Source organism: Sorex araneus, chromosome 4 (genome assembly GCF_027595985.1).
Source record: "Sorex araneus isolate mSorAra2 chromosome 4, mSorAra2.pri, whole genome shotgun sequence".
NCBI lineage: Eukaryota > Metazoa > Chordata > Mammalia > Eulipotyphla > Soricidae > Sorex > Sorex araneus.
In genome coordinates this window covers 169,597,237-169,617,144 of record NC_073305.1, presented here as the reverse complement: position 1 = coordinate 169,617,144, position 19,908 = coordinate 169,597,237, and the positions used below count along the sequence as shown (strand labels likewise).

General features: G+C 38.9%; 1 protein-coding gene across 2 annotated transcripts in view; it reads right to left on the bottom strand.

Annotated features, from left to right (window-relative positions):
- AIG1 (androgen induced 1) overlaps positions 1 to 19,908 on the bottom strand; it is a 287,157-nt gene that overhangs the window by 181,548 nt on the left and 85,701 nt on the right. For both annotated transcript variants that reach the window (XM_055134767.1, XM_055134765.1), the window contains exon 3: positions 10,165 to 10,266. In XM_055134767.1, the coding sequence (XP_054990742.1) occupies positions 10,165 to 10,266 (102 nt within the window). The remainder of the gene's footprint in view (positions 1 to 10,164; positions 10,267 to 19,908) is intronic.

Here is a 19,908-nt window from a genome sequence, read left to right as displayed (position 1 = left end):
TCCTCCATAGCCTAGCCTGTATTTATAATGAACTTCACAAGATGCAACTCCCTAAGAAAACCTTTAAATGTCTTTGTTTGACAAACAAATTTAGCATCAACTAAGTCTTGGCTTAAACACACTGGTCAAGTACGTGTGAAATGTGAATTGTAGTGTAGGGTATAATGAAATTGCCAAAACATTAACTGAAGCATGGACAACACTAATAAGCAAGAACAATAGCTAAACTGATTTGCTGTGCACTCATCAAATCATATGAAACTCTCCAAATGTATGCAGACAAGTGAATCTGGCTCAGACAAAAACTCAGTGGTAAAGGGGATATGCAGAATTTCATCAATATTGACCAAGTAAACTAACTGTAAAGAGTATACACGGTTCTAGAGAAAAGGATGATAAAAGAAAAATAATTATCATCTTATAGTCCATTGCTATGCAAGTCAAATAAATAATAAACAATGTGATAAGATAAATCTCTGGTCTCTGGACAAAGTGTTCTAAGGGGGACCCACTCAGACACTTAGTTGACTTGGTACTACTCAACTAATATATGGTGTTTGAGAAAGGAATACAATTCCTGGGATTAGACTTTAGTTCTTTTAAATAAAGGTCACTGAAGCCACAGGAGTGATGAAGAAACAGTGGGAAGGTGAACCAGAGAGTAGACATATAGGAATTACATGTGTATGTCAGAGGCTGAAATCAGGGGGAAATAAGATACTCTTGGAGAGAACATGAAGAGAACAAAGAGGACTAGTCATTGAAAACTGCAGAGACAGAGCCAATTTGGACTTGAAAAAGAACAGAAGACAGATTCTTGAGAATCTTTTCTAAACTGAATACCCTATGGTTTTAGTCCATTGATGCTTAAAAAGTGATATAAAGGATGGAGAGATAGGACAGTGGGTAAGGCACTTATCTTGCACGTGGCTGGCCTGAGTTCAATCCCTGGCACTACACGTGGTTCCTCAAGGCTGTCAGGAGTGATCCCTGAGTGCAGAGCCAGAATAAGCCTTGAGCACAGCTGGTGTGTCCCAAAAAAACAAAACCTAAACCAAAAGAGCACAGAAGAGAAATTGCCAAAAACCTGACCAGCTGATTGAAGTAGAGCATGGTGAGCAGACCCGATGATCTTTCTCCTGCCCCTTCCGTCCTGCTGCTGCTGCGATGAACAAGTGACACACACTTTTGGTAACTGCATTACTCTCTGTGCATCATTCCGGAATTGTCATGCAGGCACACATTCTGGACTAGATGATCTTTGGAATTGCTTCCCAAGAATAAGAGTCTGAGACTCTTTGCCTCTATGATAGAAAATACAGCTTTTTCCACTTTACTTTCTTTGGCAGCTCTCACTAGAGCTTGCTGAGGTTGGAACTTCAATTAAAAGGACAGAAAGGATATAGGAATGGACATCTGCCAAGGAGTTGGTTCTGCGGCTAATGAAAGATCTGACCATGGAAGAGAAGAAGGAAGCCAGTTCCCAGGCCCGCTACCTTCCTGTCTGTCCCTATGCCTCCCCAAATGTGAGGAGTTCGGGCAAGTGAATAAGAAACATATGAATTAAGTTTACTTTGAAATATCTATGGATTTAAGTATTAAGGCTCAGAGAACTTGAATAAACCACACTTTTGGTTTTTGCTGACCCCTAAATATCTGTATAATTTATAGACCTTTTGATGAACTCATACTACGTCTGGGTCTACTCATCTATTCAATGGAGCAAGAAAATGGGCAGGGTGTTAGCCAAACAATATTAGCCTTGAATTCTACCCTTACAAAGAAAATTAGTTTTACATATGATGGTGCAAATCGTTGAGCAACAGGATGACAGTGATGACAGTGACAGTGACATATAATGGCAGAAGATTTTAAAAAGTCATTGTCCAGCTATTGCTCTAGGAAAAAAAAATTGAACCACCCAGATAAAATCATCAATATTGGAAGAACTATCCAATAAATTTATTGAGGCTATTATTTACTTGGCCTACAGCTTTTTAGATATTCTAGGTCCTCAAGAGTATTCTTTGGACATTAGCTCAGGAGTTCTCAAACAATAGTGGTGCTATGATACGTATGGTGTGTACCAAATAGTACAACATTGAATAGGTAGGTGGGGATGATGGGAAACTTGTGTAAGATTTTGCTGCACTGTAGCTGAGATTGAAAAAGTGAAGTGAAACATAAATTTGGAAAGCAGTAGATGAGTGGGGGTTGCATTCTTTAAATACTCTAAAGGAAAAACTCTGGGTAGAGAAAATAAGAAAAAATATGAGCATAAATTACTGACATCTTTGCTTATTCATATAAATATTTGCTTTCTGTTACATAGGGGCACTTTTCTCAGTTCATAGGTTAAAACAATAGGTGAGACAAAGATGCCTTTCTTTATGGAAATTATATTCTAGCAGAGTCAAGTCATTAACATAACAGAGATGCAAAACTATGTAATATGTCAAGGATGGTTAAGTGCCAGGAAAAAGAAAAATGACTGGAGTACGGGGCAAGGTCAAGATTGAGCAAAGTCTTTTTTTTTTTTCCCCTTGGGTCACACCCAGTGATGCACAGGGGTTACTCTTGGCTCTACTTTCAGGAATTATTCCTGGTTGTGCTGAGGGACCATATGGGATACTGGGAATCGAATCCGGGTCAGCTGTGTACAAGGCAAACGCCCTACCCACTGTGCAATCACTCCAGCCCCAAGATTGAGCAAAGTCTTGAAGCTGCTCAAGGAGTGAGCCAGGCAGATTTGAAGTGGGTAGCGTCCCAAGACAAGGAGAACATTTGGTTTCCAAAAGTAACAGTAAGGCGGTCGAATCAAGCTATTAACACCTATTGATTCATAGGATGGTTATTAAGGAACTATATTATGCCAACCACTACATCAGCTACTGCAGAGGAGAAACAATAATTGCCAAATCTCAAATATTCATGGAAGGAGACATGGTATGAACTATGATTTCATGTTGCGACTTTGCCTTCTTTATCCAAAGATTCTGGACTCATCCCCCGAGTCTTGCTTTTCCTGACTTCTTATTTGCTTGATAGAAAAAATTATCATAGTTTTGGCAACAGGGTCACAATGGTATTCAAGTTTATGGTACCAACGTACAAAGTTACTGAGCATCATCACCAACAAAGTGTCCATGAGGACCCTTCAACCCTGACCCCATGCCACCTCTGGTCTGACCCTTCTCACCCTGGCATTTTTCTTTATTGACTGATTGACAGTTATGGTTTGGGAGTAAACTATTACCTACTTGGCCACCATCCTGTGTTTCAGACCCTCTACCCACCTATGATCCTGTATCACTTTCACTGATTCCTTATTTCATCTCCCTCTTTTCTATACTCGTTCTTCTTGTGCATGATCTTATCCATTTTTATCTCTTCTCTTCAGTGTTTCACCCTTTCCTAATATTTTTCTGTCTGCTTCCTCTCCCATGGCTCTGATGGTCTCTTTCGATAAGAGCTTCACTTTCACTTTTATTATTTTGTAGTTTGAATATGAGATGACTATTTTTTTGGCATTTATCCTGGTTTGTTTTCTGAGATACCTTGATGGGTGGTTTGGCATCCAAAATAAGTTTTGGGGAAAACATTTTGGTGACCTTTCTTCTCTTTGTGTTCCCATGTGAAACAGATGTTTAACATCCTTTCCAGTTATCCTATAGTCCATGGACATTCTGTTTTGCTTTAATCTTCAAACTTTATACTCTGTTTTATAGTTTTTGAGGATTCAATTGTTACATCCTCTAGCTCAGAGATTGTCTCCTCTGCTGTGTCTAGTACATAATCTGACAGTGGTACTCTCCATCTCTTGAAACATTTTTTAAAATTAATCATTTGTTTTGGTGCTTTTTAAGATTGCTGCTCTGCTGACATTGCCCGCCTGTCTTTGTGTCTTTGAATGTGGTCTTCTTCATCCATTAGAGCCCTTAACTTATTAATCAGTTATTCTAAATTGTTTAATAATTCTAGCTCTGATGCTTTCTGTCTTTACAAAGAGTATTTGTGACCTTTAGGATACGCCAAGCATATGTGTTTTCCTTAATAGCCAAAGATATCCTTGATAGCCAAAGATATAATTTCTTGGTAGCTAGAACATGTATTGAGTAAAGGAAATTTATTAGGGCAGATGATGGAATGAATTCTAGAGATCTATGATTGGAACTCAATCTTTTAGTGAAACGATCCCTCTGGATTGTGAGATCTATAAGAATTTCCAGTGCAAATCCCCACTTCACTCACATAGGTGGGCAGGGAGACTCAGATGAAGTTGAGTATATGCTCCTTATTTCTGGAGTCAGCTGGTCTCTGAAAATCCACAGCCAGTAAGAATCTGGCAAAAACTACTTTCTCTTGAGGTCCAGTATTACTGAGTGTTCCACTATTTTAAAAAGGTTCCTTCTTTCTTCCCCTTGCAAAAAGGAAAGGGAATTTTTCTCAAATGTCTCACAATATTGTAGGACCTATGACTAGGTCCCCCAGGAGGTTTTTGCTTTAGAAATTGTCCAAGTAACCAATCAATTACAGTTTTATTTCTTTAACATACTACCTATTCCCACAGTGGTTTCAACTGATGAATTGCTGTTTTAATACGTTTCTGATCTCTGTATTTGCTGCTTGCTATCTCCCTCCCTCCCTCCCTCCCTTACTCCCTCTCTTTTTGTCTCTCTCTCTTTCTCTCTCTCTCTCACTCTCTCTCGCTCCCTCCCTACCCTCTCCTTTTTCTTTGGCCAGTCTCCTGCCAAACAGTCCAGAGGACTGAAGAAACAGTTTGTCCTATATCTTTCTCTCTCTTATAGATATAAAAAGAGTCGTTGATTTTCAATCTGGAGAGTGTTTTTTTCTTTTTTTTGCTTGTCAAGGCAAAGTTTTTATTTCTAGGCTCCTTACATGTGGAAGTTGAAAGCTCTCTTTCTGTTTCTGTGCCGCTCACAAAATTGTTCCAAAGCCTCTGAAGCATCAGTTTTAAAAATACACTTTGTCTGATTTATTATATTTCTTGTTGAAATAATAACTGAAAAATATACTTTGCAACAACTGAAACTGAACAGCTTGAAACACATTACTGAGTTTAAGAGATAGAATCATCATATTTTTATGCAAATTTTACCACTGGAAAAAATCTCACACAGGAGAACTGGCCTTGGTGGAACTAATGATCATAAACAGAGGAATCTATGATTAGTAAAAGTGAATGTTGAAAAAGCTTGCATACAAGAAGAGTAGGCAAGATTTCTGAAAGTACCTGCCTTCCTGTATATATAACTCTCCTCTTGTTTATTTTAGTGTATTTTCTTCCTCTTTCAGGGGGAACAGTAAGGAGGTGTCAACTGGGGGACCTCAGAACAACATTTCCAAGAAATTTATGACCTTTATTGCAGTATTTTTTTAAATGTTCAGGTATCTACTAGTTACTCTAGAACAAATTATGAAAATTGAGAAAGGTCAGTTTTTTCCATTGGAAATATTTATGAAGAGCTTCATTCAATAACAGATTATTTTATGAAATAGCCACTATCAAGGTGACACATACTTATGCCACATGGCTACCAAATGCATAACTTACATATCCCAGAACTGGAAACTTTGCAAAAATCATATTGTCCACCTAAAGAATAACATCAAATCTGAGTTCTTGCAAAACCAGTGATCATCCAGGCAGGATTCAATGTCGCCTTTTCTGGGCAAGACAGATGTAGAAAAACTTCAGTAATTATCAAATGTCAAAATAATATTGAACAGAACAAATCACTGCCTAAATTAAGGTTCTCTGAGGATCAGTTAGCTATAACAAGATCAACTGGCAAATTAAACATGAGGAGAGGCGGAGTTTAATTTTTTTCCCTTCTCATAAATTATATGGGGAGTGAACAACTCCTGCTGTGATTATGAGAATATCTAGGTCATGTCTGCTGGAAGAGCTGTGGTAATAATAATAATAATATCCTAACCTTCTGCAGTGCCTGGCATTCTCAAAGCACTTTATAAACATTAATTAGGTCTTCAATAAACAGTGACAATGTTTCATTGTTGGTTTTTCCTCTTTATAGCATCACGGCAAGTCTACAATTTCTCCAGAGTTTAAATATTTATTTATTTATTGATGTTAATATGTTTACTCCATTGACATTGCTTTAAAATTATAATTAGCTGAAAGAGAAAGGTTCAAGGTTCTATTTTTGCACCAGAAAAATAGGCTTGAGTAATAACAGTGTTCCTCTTTATCAGAGTGACTACCGCCTTTTGGAGATTAGTCTGTTGGCTTGTGGAACTGCCTTACTGCTTAACTCCCTCTACCTCGAACTTGCCATTTTCATCCTTTAGAACTCTGAGTGTTTTCCTCACTCTCTAGCCCCCTACAGTGCCTACTAGGATGCAAGCATATTCCAGGCTGTGGAGAAATGTTTCCAAGACTAAACTAAATCAAAGATTAGCTCCTACATGTGGCAAACCATGCAGAACCCTTCCACAAGTATCCTTCACCACTCTCATTATAAATACTGATTTATTGCCAACATCACCTGTTTTGGCAATAAAAAGGAAAAGTGTATTTTTTGGCAAAAAAAAAGAAAAGTGTTTTCCTTTTATCTGATCATCACAGTACTGAGGATATAAAGATGGTATACAACACTTACCACCTGGCTAAAGTGTGCCATTTGCTATTTGAGCTGCTGGAAATACAATGACAAAGATGACTGCAAGGATAGAATAGATTTTTGTTAGGGATGCTGAATGGACCACAATGAAATTTGCTATTTTGATATGCTTATACTTTTAACTGCAGTGGCAAGCTGCTCTTATTCTTGGGACAGTAAGGCCATATTACTATTTGGACTCCTCTATTCTGCATCTAGTTCCTTTTCTTTTCTTCAAATGCATTCAAAACCAGCTTGCTAAGAAAGGGGTAAATGACAGGAAGTAAGGAACAGTATATTTTTCTTTAGTTATGATCATATCTGACTTCTGGCATCTTGAGTTTATGTCAATACAAGAGCTTGATAACTCTAAGGCCTTATGAGGTTTTATTTTGTAGGCCCGTTATTAACTTTTGTGCTAGGCATTGTCCATGCTGGCAAATCAAGAGTGAGTGATCTCATGTTCTTCTGAAAGGGAACTATGACAGTCTTGTAAATGGCACCAAGCAATGTTGGTCAGCTTTCTGGATCTCTAGAGATTATTTTGAGGTTCTGGAATCAATGAATGTGATTTATATGTAAGAACAGAGCACATTCTCTCTTAGAATTCTACCTTTTTTTTTTTTTTTTTTTTTGCTTTTTGGGTCACACCCGGTGATGCACAGTGGTTATTCCCAGCTTTGCACTTGGGAATTACTCCAGGCAGTGCACAGGGGACCATATGGGATGCTGGGATCCGCCGTGTGCAAGGCAAACACCCTACCTGCTGTACTATCGCTCCAGCCCCTCTCTCTTAGAATTCTTGTAGTTGTAAAAATCTAAACAAACAACAGCAAATAGAACTAAGTGTCCAGAAATCATTTGCAGAATGGTCTTCAGCAAAGCTAGACTTTGTTTGCAGGATTCTCAAGCAGGGATTAGAGAGTCCGGGGCATTCCTTGTGATTCTTAGCCAAACAGGCTAGTTGGTGGTGCCCATGTCCTGAAGTGCCTGCAAATACCACGGCCACCATGGTAGCAGTGCTCAGAGCTCTAGGGCTGTACCTCAATAAGCTAAGGCCCTGGTTTTAATCCTCAGCATCACACACACACACACACACACACACACACAAAACACATACACCAAAATTACACACATAGAAAGTTAGGGCAATAGAAATTGTCTAATATTGCAAAATGTTCTTCAGTCACTATATGCATGTTCTTTGTTAGTTATTCTGAAACTCTGAGCCATAAATTACTACATGAAGAATAGCAAAAGGATGGTCATTCACCTCTACGAAGAGAGAAAATTCATTGAGAAAGAATCCACCAACCACATACTGAGAGGATATGACACATCGATGAGTATATAATTTCCCTTTCCTAAATATTTATACCACTCAAATCACCCTTGCATTTCTAAGATTACCTCTCTAAGAGTGAGAATATTAACCTATCAAAGTGAATGAAGGAAAAATTGAGTTAAATGAAGTGCAGTGGCTGCATGCTTAATAAACTGACTGTTCAAAAGTGCTAAATAATGCCAAGATCTGCAAAGGGTGTGATTTATTCTCTGGGATAAAAAGCAACACTGTATAGGTTAAGAGTGCAGACAAAAGGTCCGTAGTCAAACAACCTTGTGCATCTACAGCAGGTTACATAATCATTTGTCTCAGTTAATGTCTTGTATTATCAAACTTTCTGAGGCTACTTCTTTATCTGTACTAAGGATAATCACTTCTCATCACAAGTGCATTTCTGAAATAAATCAAGGATCTGCAGATGTGGCTCTCTGGTAGAGCAACAGCTTGGAATGATTAGGTATTAGGTTAGATTGCTGGCACCACATGACTTTCATCGTACTACCAGGTATAATTCTGATGTTGGGGAGTCTCCGCCCCCAAATAAAATTAGAATAAAATCAGGTAATCAAAACATAATGTCTGACACCTCATGAGTTCTCAAAATAACTATTAGTACTGAATGACAAAAAAAATGTATAAAAATCGGCTCTACTGAATGCCTGCATTCATCTAATAAATATGCACTGTTCCTGCTATATGCCATATGGCTAGAAAGAGTCCTCATGATCTATTAACACTGTTGTAGGGTAAATCAGCTTGTGTAATAGAGAGATGGATACAGGGCTCTAGAGCATGCCAGGAATAGAAGATCTTAGTGGAAGTAGGAGAGGAGTTTCAGAGAAGATACAGGAAGAACAGGGGTTTTCCTGTAAAGAACAGTAAAAGCAGTTGAGCAAAGGATTTCGGAAATGTGGAATTATGAAAGGGCTTTTCACATTCTCAAAAAATTTAAAGCTGGAGAGGGGAGAATAACCATGCCAGACACTTGTGATAATTAAATCACAGTGACAAGACACAGCTTATTTGTTTGAAACTAAAGGTGCCCATGTTAATCCTCCAATTCTGTGACTCTAATTAGACTCAAAGAAAATTCCAGTTCTCTGAGATGTGCCACTTTTGATGACTCGATTTAATAAAGGATGGATCAAACCCCCTTAGTACAGTCATATCTGTTTGTTAGTACACACCACTCTTTCTCAAAATATAGCAAAATTGAGAGCAGAAGGGAAGCTGTTATTTTGGACCCAAGACTCGTGATTTCTAGCTCTTTGTTCCCCTATAATTTTTGTGGTGGGTTGCCCTTTTCACCAGGAGCAACCAGTGACATATTCTAAAAATTACTGTAGCCAAAAAAAAATAAATAAAAAAGGGTCTTACTCCATAACAAAAGAGTGTTCAATTCCAGAAGCAAGGAGAAGACAACACAAATTTTCCCTGCATAAAATATAATCTCACATCTTGCAGAGTGTTTTGTAAACCATCCAAATTACTTGACTTGAAATTTGTGAACGTAATATCCTGGCTAAGCTAGCAGAGAATTAGACTGAGGAGGGAAAAAACACTTATCAGTTGCACATTAATACTCTCAATGTGTAGATTGTGTCAAGGCAGATAACCATTGCTCAGGACATTTCCAACACCTGCTAATCTCTGGGGGATATTCTCTAAGCAAAAACCAATTCCATGTATAGAAATTGAAGAGAAGTAGGAAGGAAACTGAGGCAGAAAGAAATTGATCTTTAGGTTCTAATAGGGGTCAAAAGTCTCTGCATAGCACAGGAATTAAATATATTCCAGAATGAGAAACATTTACTTTATAGTTTGAATAGCAACTCATAAAAAGGCATTCAGTACTTATCTCTAGATAATTGCTCATTATCATACTTTTGAGGAAATTTGGGCCAGACTCAAGAGTACTCAGTAACTACTCCTGACTCTGTTTTGGTGGTGATTGGGGGTTTGGGGGTGAACATATGTGGCACCATAGATTCACACTGGGTCAGCTAAATGTAAAGAAAGGCCCTACCTGCTATACTATTCCTCTGTCCCTCTCATTACAATCATTCAATTTCACAGCCATTTATGTAGATTCTGTGTTAGACCTAAAGTAGAACACAATTCACCATTGAATTTTTTCTTTTAATAAAAGGAGTTCATTTGCTTCAGTCCACTCACCATTCCATGATTCAGCCATCCTGGGATAAAATTATCAAGCAACTTTGGGTAAATCATCTCTCTGTCATAGGCATAAATGATCCAGAACACCGCCACAACAAACTGAAAAGGAAAAAAGAAATCTTTTATTTCAAATTTACTTACTCTCCACAACATACAATTTGTTGAGTATCTTGTAAAAAAAAGAAAAGAGAAAAAAGAAAAAAAAACATAATTTGGCATCTAGAACAGAAGGCAAATCAGTAAACAAGCTAATAGCTAGGAAAACAGTTCTAACTTCATTGTGTTACTGGTAACGGCTAGAATTGCTCCTATATCTTGTTCCCCCAATTGCGTTCCCTCCAGTCTAGGGAACTGTTTGTGAGATTGGAAGAAAAAGCACAGAACAGTTCCCCTTTTAGGGCTAATTGTGTTGGTTTAATTCCTCTCAAGAGGGTTTAGAAGTTCACTGGTGGTTTTTTGGATCCCATTCCCTACTGTACAAGAGTTAGCACACATTTAAGAGACTGGAGTCTGTGTCTCTTTTCCTTGAACCCATCATGTGGTTTAAATTATTCTTCACATTCTCAAGTTTCTATTTCACCACTAACAGCATTAAAATCACTGCTATAAAATGTCCAGAAGTCATATTTCCAGCAAATGTATTAATTTAGATAGCCTTAGCAAGTGGCTTTAGCGAAGCCACTTTTCTTTTGTGGACTAAACAGAAGGTAAAGAAAAATTCCTAATTTTTTTGAGTAACTTTTAAGTTTATCTGTGATCTAAAGGTTTATTTGACCTATTAGCACATAATCACAGAAAGAGAAAAATAATCCAATTTACTACTTTATCTTTCATTTTTACTAATAGTGAAAGAGGTCAGATAAAATAAGAAATTAATGGGCCCAAGATTTTCAGCATAGAATTTAAAAGAAAAGATGAATAGGGCAGGGGAATATTGCTCATCTGCAAGCACCTGTTTTGCATATATGAGGTTCTGGGTTCAAACCTTGACATAGCCACAGGGGGGAAAAAAGAAATGTGATTTTTTTATAGGGTCAGTAAATGTAACTTTTAAAAAGGAAATCAATGTAGAGGGAGGGAAAATATAGTTACTATCTCCAAATAATAATTTATTAACAACAGTAACATGCAATATCAATATTTACAGTAATAAATTTTATTTCATTTCTAACATCATAGAAACTCCTATCATTTATTAATGAAAATTATAAATCTTTTAACACCACTTTGTATAAAACCCCTAAGTGGTTATGACTCAAGGCTATATTAGGGATCAAACTGTTTCTAAATTCCTCTCCAAGCATACCTGTTACGGCATGGATAATCATGGACATCCCTCTTCACACAAAAATTTTTCATCATTAAAACCTATCATGTTATGAGAATCTTTTGTTGCTTAAAACACACTGTGCAACAATGACAATAAACAACAGTAGACTACTCACAGAGTTTTAATCCCTGTTGGGATTCCTAGTCATTTATTCTGCTTTGGAGTAAACTGTTTTCATTCATTTGGTAAATACACAAGATGAGAAAAGAAGGGGGGGGCATATTAGCCTGGCTATCATTAGGATCTCTCTAAGTATAATGAATAAATTTGGGGTTATTCAAAACTTTGAGCATTCCGCTACAAATTTCAAACCTGCTAAATTAGCAGTGTTAGCTACCCTCAGACATGGTAAGCCTCATAGTTTTACCGTCTGGAGCATGGTTTTGTTGCGCCTGTATCTCCTGAGAGCTGTGTGCAGAATGCTGCATCCTAGCCTGGTACATGCCCTGAGCTTGCATTTTAAAATGATACTGAAGTGACATATATGGACACAGAAATCTGAGATGTCCTACTGTAGGAGGTCCTGATCTAGCACCTTCAGCCTCCCTCTCTTCCCATTGAGCATAGTAACATCCAGTCAAATAGCCAGTCTTACCAGATCCTGCACTCGCCCCAAAACTACTCCTGTGGTACCCTACCTAAAAAAGACATAAAATACTCCCACTTCTTTCTAGGTCTGATGCCAGAGCTTAATGGTACCATAACCATGTTTTCTGTAGCTTGAGAAATAGTTAAAAGGCATCCATAAGGTAACAATCAAAGTTTTCTATTTGGCTGGGTGGACCAACACATACTTGAAGTCTTCTCAATCCTAATTTGAAGCCATTTGTGAAGATCCATTGATTTTTGCCATCGAATTTAATCTAATTATGAGAGCAATATGCCATGACATTCACAAGTCACACCACATTCTAGGGGAAGGAACTAGACATACTTGTTGAGCAAGATGGGGGGGGGGGGATTCTGAGAGCCATCTTACCTTCACTGTGTTGTTCTACCTTTTGTGTAGGCTGCATTAAGTTGTTCACACTTATACTTAAATATTACAATCTCAGCCTGTTAATTTCTACAAATATAGTGCACCAGTATTCTGATTATGAGTACTGAGTACCTGTATTCCCACACTCTAGGGGAAGGAACTAGACATACTTGTTGAGCAAGATGTGGGGGGCATTCTGAGAGCCATCTTACCTTCACTGTGTTGTTCTACCTTTTGTGTAGGCTGTATTAAGTTGTTCACACTTATACTTAAATATTACAATCTCAGCCTGTTAATTTCTACAAATATAGTGCACCAGTATTCTGATTATGAGTACTGAGTACCTGTATTCAATTTGGGGAGAAATGGCATCTAAACTAGATTGAGTCTTCTAACCCATGAGCATAATTTATTTTTCCATTTATCTTTGTTTCCATTTATACAAGAGAGTCTCTTGTCCGCATGCCTAGCTGTCTTCCCTGGGGCCCCTCGGAGGAAATGGGCTTCAGCTTCCCTCTCCACCCCAAGCAGAACTCCCGGTGGCCGAAGACCACCGGAACCTAGCTACAGCCATGCTTGAGGGCCCTCTCCACACGTTCGGACAGGCCTCACACGTGAAGGTACCAGCAGAGGAATCCAGGTGTGTGTAATCCCATCAACAGCCAACAATCAGAGACTAAAAGTGAGCTCCCAGAAGCATGTGGCCGCTTTGCGGCTGCATGACATCTTGTAGCCTACTTCTCCCTCTGGGAGAAACTGGTAAGCTTCTGAGAGTTTCCTGCCCACATGGGACAGCCTTGCAAGCTTCCCACAGTGTATTCATATGCTTAATACAGTAACAAGTTGTATCTCATTCCCCTGACCCTGAAAGAGCCTCCAGTGCAACATTATTGGGAGGGTTGAGTCGAGAGAGACTTCTAAGATCTCAGGGAAAGGACAAATGGAGAGGTTACTGAGCCTGCTCAAGAAATTGATGATTAATGGGATTTCATGACCATGAATTTCTCAATGCTTGTAGTTTTCAGTATACTGAGGTTACATATATTTTGATAAATGGATCTTGATTTATAAATTTAAATTTATATTATATGCTATAATAGTAGACAAGCCTCATGTATGAAGGTACTGGCAGAGGTATGTGGGACCCGGGGCAGGCCTCCAAGCCTGCTCGGATAGGGACTGGGCCTCTTCCGCCCAGATTTCCCATTTTCCAGTAGCTAAGCGGTCACACCCATGGACTGCCCCTGGCACTGTTTAATCCCACCAACAGCTAACATCCAGAGACTTAAAACCAAGCTCCCAGAAGCGCGTGACATCTTATAATCTAGTTCTCCCAGAGGGCAAGCTACCGAGAGTTTCCTGCCCACAGGGGAGAGCCTTGCAAACTCCCCCATGGTGTATTCATATGCCAAAACGAGTAGCAATGATGGGTCTCATTACCCTGACCCTGAAAGAGCCTCCAATGCAGCATTGTTGGGAAGGATGAGTAAAGAGAGGCTTCTAAAATCTCAGGGCTAGGACAAATGGAGACATTACTGAGACCGCTCAAGAAATTTGATGATCAATGGGATGATGATGATGATGATGATGATGATGATGATGATGATGATGATGATGATGATAGTAGATAGTATTTTCACTTTCTTTGTTGCTGATTCAAAATATTTTTACAAAGTATTAACAAATGAAAAAATAACAAAGTATTTTTACATTCTTTGTTATATATGGTTTATGCATTACTGCATTCTTTTATACTAACTATAGCATAATCTTTGTTCAAAACAGTAGTGAGTAGTTATTTCATAAATTACTCTGGACCTTTATATGTTCATAATAAGCATATTAACAAGTTTTTCTTTCTTGGAGTTTCAGAGTCTTTAACTTTTTTTTTCTTGATGAAATAATTGGGACCTTCAGCAAGATGTTGATAAGATATGATTTAATGTTAGCATTTTAGTTCAGTCTTTCAATAGTAAAGTTAGATTTCAGCATCAGGTTTTTCTTAACTTTTTTTTTTATCAATTTAAGAAAAATATGACTTAAATTTATGTACAGAATGAGTGAATGACATTATATACATAAAGTATTTTCAGATGACAATGGCATGTGGCTTGAATCATTCCTTTTTCATTCTGCTAAAATAAAAACTTTTCTTTTGATTTATTCTGAATTTCAAATCAACCCTAATTCCTAGTCTTTGTGCATTATCAAATAAAATATTGTTAGATTCTACTTGCTATTCTGTTAAGGATTTTTTCCAATATTTTCCATTTTTTTGTAAGCTCATAGCAAGTCCAGTCTCTCACAGGAGACTGACAAAAGCTAAATCTGAGCAGGTTTATTTCACTTCTAAAGAAGCTTTGAGCTCTACTTACTCATCAATGGGGAATTCAACAGAATTTCTTGAATCAGGTTAGAATGCAAAAGTGGTTACAGAGAAATCTGCTGCAAGGGTCACAATAAAGAATCTTTTATCTATGTACTATTTTATAAAGATCAGTTCTCATGATTCTCAACATTCACCACTGCAATGGAGGATGAAGAGATTTGAAGAGGAAACACATGTACACATCTGTAAAATCATCAGCTTCAACAAATTCCCTACAAAACTGTTTTCCTTTTAGAGAATAATTTGTCCTTAGGTTTTACCAAATTATGTTTGGAAAACAGGCAGCCAAACCCAGTGGTTCTCATGGAATACTCCTGGGCTCAGAGGCTGCTCCTTACGGTGCTGAGAGTGATCATATAAAACTGGGAATTAAACCTGGGGCTCCAGCATGCAAAAGGCGTGTTCCACCCTCTGCATGATCATTCTGGTCTGTGAAATCATTTTCATTGTTTTGTTCTCTTATACTTTTACTCCAGTTTCCGTTTTCATAATTAGCTTTCCCATCAATTCTTGCCATGGTCATACTGTTGCAGAGTGGTAATGTTTAGAAATCTTTCCAACTGTGATTTCTCTTTCCAAATAGATGAAGTATGAGAATAAGATGTGCTTTCTGCATGTTAGCTGGCCTTGTCTTGGTCACAAGGAAAAATGCTTAATTTTTTACAAAATCCTTGTCTTTCCAAGTTTCAGGTTTAAGAGATTCTGAGTTCTAAGTCCTCTCCTTGCCCTGAGACATACCCTGAAATTCAGAAATGCACATGAAGGCATAAGGTTCTCTGGAATGCTCCGGCATCTTTTGTTCCAGAGCACAATTGGTTTGCAGTATTCATTCCTAGAAGAATGACACAGAATTCCCCTACTTGTAATTATGAGGCTATTGGTAACATATTTCTATGGTAAGCATTCTGTTCTAATTACCTTAAAACCAGAGTTTCCATTTAGAGAGCGACTGAAACACAATTTGATGTTCTGCCTTTTTTTCCCCCCATGGCTTGCAACTAAGATCATTTTGGATAGAATTTCGAATTTTTCCATATTTATCTACATTTAAGGACTAATTACTACTTCTTCAACTGAACAAATAATGTGAAAATGAAAGCCCAGCTTCTTCAAATGCCTGTATATTTTGGTGCCTTCCTTTCTTTCCAACCTTTGCTTGTGCCATATTCTCTCTTGCTCCCTGAGTTCCAAATGGTAATTTGATTGTTCCTAGAGCTCATTAACCAGTTTTGTTTTTTTTGGATTGGGGGAGATTCTTTTTTTTCTGTAGGGCCATAGAAATCTTCTACTTCCTATGCCAGGAAAGCTCTTCCACCCTTTTCACATGGTTGGGTTCACTCTTTCTTCTGGGAGAGCTTAAACTTCTTAAACCAAGCTTTGCCAATGACTCCACTGCTCCGCTATTTTCAGTCACAAGCCCTCGTAGGAAACAGGCCCTTGTTGTGCTTCAATTGTTCAATGTCTGATTCTTCCATTACAACATCAAGTATCAGAGAATAGGAGCTTGTCAGTCTTGTCTACAGTGGTTTCCCCCACTGCTTGGTAAACAACTGGTTTTGTGATCAAAATTTGCTGAATAAAATGAATATAGGTATTTTACAGAATCTGAGGACTGGAGTGATAGCACAGCAGGTAGAGGGTTTGCATTGCATGTGGCCAACCTGGGTTCGATTCCTCTGCCCCCTCTCAGAGAGTCCAGCAAGCTACCGATAGTATCCTGCCCGCACGGCAGAGCCTGGCAAGCTACCTGCATATTCAATATGCCAAAAACAGTAACAACAAGTCTCACAATGGAGACTTTACTGCTGCTCACTCTAGCAAAGTGATGAACAGTGCTACAGTACTACAGTGCTACAGAATCTGAAGTGTGTCAGACCACACAGCTCCCACAAAAATCAGGATTCTTTCTCTCCTTCAGTTTTTCTTCCTCTTGACCTAAAAATTCTCTTGTGTTTCAGCCATCTGTGTTCTCCACAATTTGGGCTCTTCCTGTTTACTGGAAAGATAAGCCTTCTGCCCCACCTTTTGGGGGGCAAAATTGCTTTTACAATCTATTTTTTCTTAGAGTTTTCTATCAGCTAGTTCAGTCTTATTCTTATCTCTTATCATCCTAAAGTAATGCTCCTCTGGATTTCTAGGTCCAGGTGGAAGATGAATAAGGTGAAGATAAAGAAACTAGAGGATCCAAGGGTCACTTTTTTTTCCAAAAAATAAAAATCAATGAGTGGTCAAAGTGATAAAACATAAGTATGTCACTTGCCCTGCAAGCAGCTGACCCAAGGAGATAAGAGAGCAGGTAAAGCACTTGCCCTGCAAGCAGTTTGATCCGCAGCACTCCGTTCGGTCCCCTGAGCATGACTGGGAATGATATCTGAGCACTAAGCCAGGAATTAACCCCTGAACACAGCTGGATGTGACTCAAAAACCAACCAACCAACAAAACAAACAAAAGGCTGTCAAGTATTAAAGAAAACTCAGCCAGAACAGGAGTAAACTCTGATGTAAGAAACAAGATCTGAGGCTGCCTGGGTCAAGGAAGCAGAACACAGAGAGCTTCGAGGATGACGGTTAGATACACTCAGGGATTCTTGTTGGGAATAGGATTGAGAATGCATGCGGCAGAGTGCAGACACTCGGATCTTTGGCTGCATGTGTCAGAAGTGATGGTGCTAACTGGGTTAGCATGTCATCTCTGAAGAAAGGGTAGGTGGGTAAGTCCGGGTAAATGAGGAAGGCTCCCCGGGAGCAGTGAGGACCAGCATCCTGGCACCCGACAAAGAGTTTTGATCAAGAAGAGTCAAGGAGAGAGAAGCCATTCTCCAGGAGAGGGTGGTGGTAGAAAACAGATGGAAATTCAAGCTGCCCAAGCTCAGATTCCTGACGTTTCCAGTTCCATACTTTCACAAACAGCGGGTTCTGGAAGAACAGACCAATTTAAGGATAAGTAATCATAAGACAAGAAATAGCATGGAATGTATCCATAGATACCACACACACACACACACACACACACACACACACACACACATGCATGCATGCATGCATGCATGCGCACACGCACATGCAGGGGAGAAGATAAAGAATATCATGGAACAACAACAAAAAAAGGCAGCTGAACAATACTGGCCAGAAAAATATGCCAAGATAAGAATAATTTATAATTGAACAATCTTCCCTTCAAGAAAACACACACACACACACACACACACACAGAGAAGGAAAAAATGAGACTTTGAAGAGAGGATACATCAAGGAGAAGGGGGAAAGTGCATGGAGGGGACTTCGGAAACAAGTAAAATTCAGATAAAACCACATAAAACCAAAAGTGACATTAAACCCAGTGAAAGGAAAAAATGCTTCTGGGAAAAACAGGGGGAGGGGGGGGCTTGGCTTGCCACAGCACTGTGGAGAAGATGCACGGAAAAACCTCCTGAGTGCAAAACACTAGGTGCTAAACAAATTACAACAAGGATCCTTTCAAAGGCACTGTGGAGCACACAGGAAAGAGAGAGAAATGCCAAGGAGACAAAACAAAAACAAAACCAAGAACCACACACACAGACAAAAGAACAGGGAGGAGGAGGGAACCCCAACCCAGAAACACAAAAAAACTGGGGCTTCCCAGAAGGTAACTGCCAACACCAGTCAGTGTGTGGGGAATTCTGAGTACAGAGTCAGTGACCAGGACAATGGGGCCATCAATCCTGGGGGTGCAGTTTGAACTTGAGGGCCACACCTTCAGTGCAAGAGTAGGCTCGGAAAAGTCAATTTATTTTCAATTCTTAATTGTCCGGAGAATTTACTTTGTATTTGCTAATGGTTGCTATTTCCTAATTGTTTCTATTCTTAACTGTTTTTCATCAAAAAGGCTGAAATTCCTTGAAAAGAATATTTCTGCATTAGGGTCATCATTTCCCCCCTGCTCTATCTTTATAATTCTGAAAGCTCCATAGCGGCAATTAAGCCAAGATCACTAAGTCAGACAAGAAACGTCAGAATGAGCTGGCCAGGATCTTACTGGAACTATGGAAAGTAAAGACTGATTCAGTGAATTAGAGCCTGCCAAGGTTATGCTAGAGATTGTCACTGTGATACTTACCAGAGTGGGTAGGGTAATGGGAATCAAAGAACAAGAATATGATTTCCGCTTTGTATAGAGAACACGGTCCTTTAACCATTCACACTAGTATTCTCGGCTACCTGGTAAGTCAATCCTAATGGTGCAAAAGAATGTATAGGACTAGGGCTGGAGTGATAGTACAGAGGGTAGGGCATTTGCCTTGCACACAGCCGACCCGGGTTCAATTCCCATCATCCCATACGGTCCCCTGAATACTGCCAGGAGTACTTCCTTAGTGCAAAGCCAGGAGTAACCCATGAGCATCGCTGGGTGTGACCCAAAAAAGCAAAAAAAAAAAAAAAGAATGTATAGGACTACAGCAACTTGACCACTTGCTATGATTATCTTCCAATACTTTCTTTGCCTTAATTTCAGATACATCCAGAAATCTATCATTTGTCCTGTTATAGTTGTGCTGCCTCTAGGGAGAATTTAGGAGGTCTTCAATCTGTCTGACAATTGTTTGTCACTCTAAGTTAATTATATTTTTGGCTTAGTCTATATTCATTTAGTAGGAATTTCATTTGCTGAGTGAAAAACTGCCTCAAAATAGATTGACCAATCAGCATGTCTGGGTCTTTGGTCCTGTGTTACAGTGACATTTAAGTACTGTCATAGTGTAAGGACAAGCCATGTGTAGGTACCTCACTGCCTCTAACTAGCCATGGAGGTAAAAAGGGAAGGAGGCTAAGATTTAATTCTTTTATTTTCGCTTGCATGCATAAAAAAAACTAGGAAAATATATCTCATGTTCAATACACAGTTTGCAACAAAGAACTTTGGAGGATACAGTGAATTTATTTAATTTCTGTTTTGTTTTTATACCAGACCTGAATGTGCTCAGGACATACTCCCGGCTCTGTGCTTAGAGATCACTCCTGGCGGGGCTCAGGGGCCATACATGGCATTGAAGCTTAAACTGG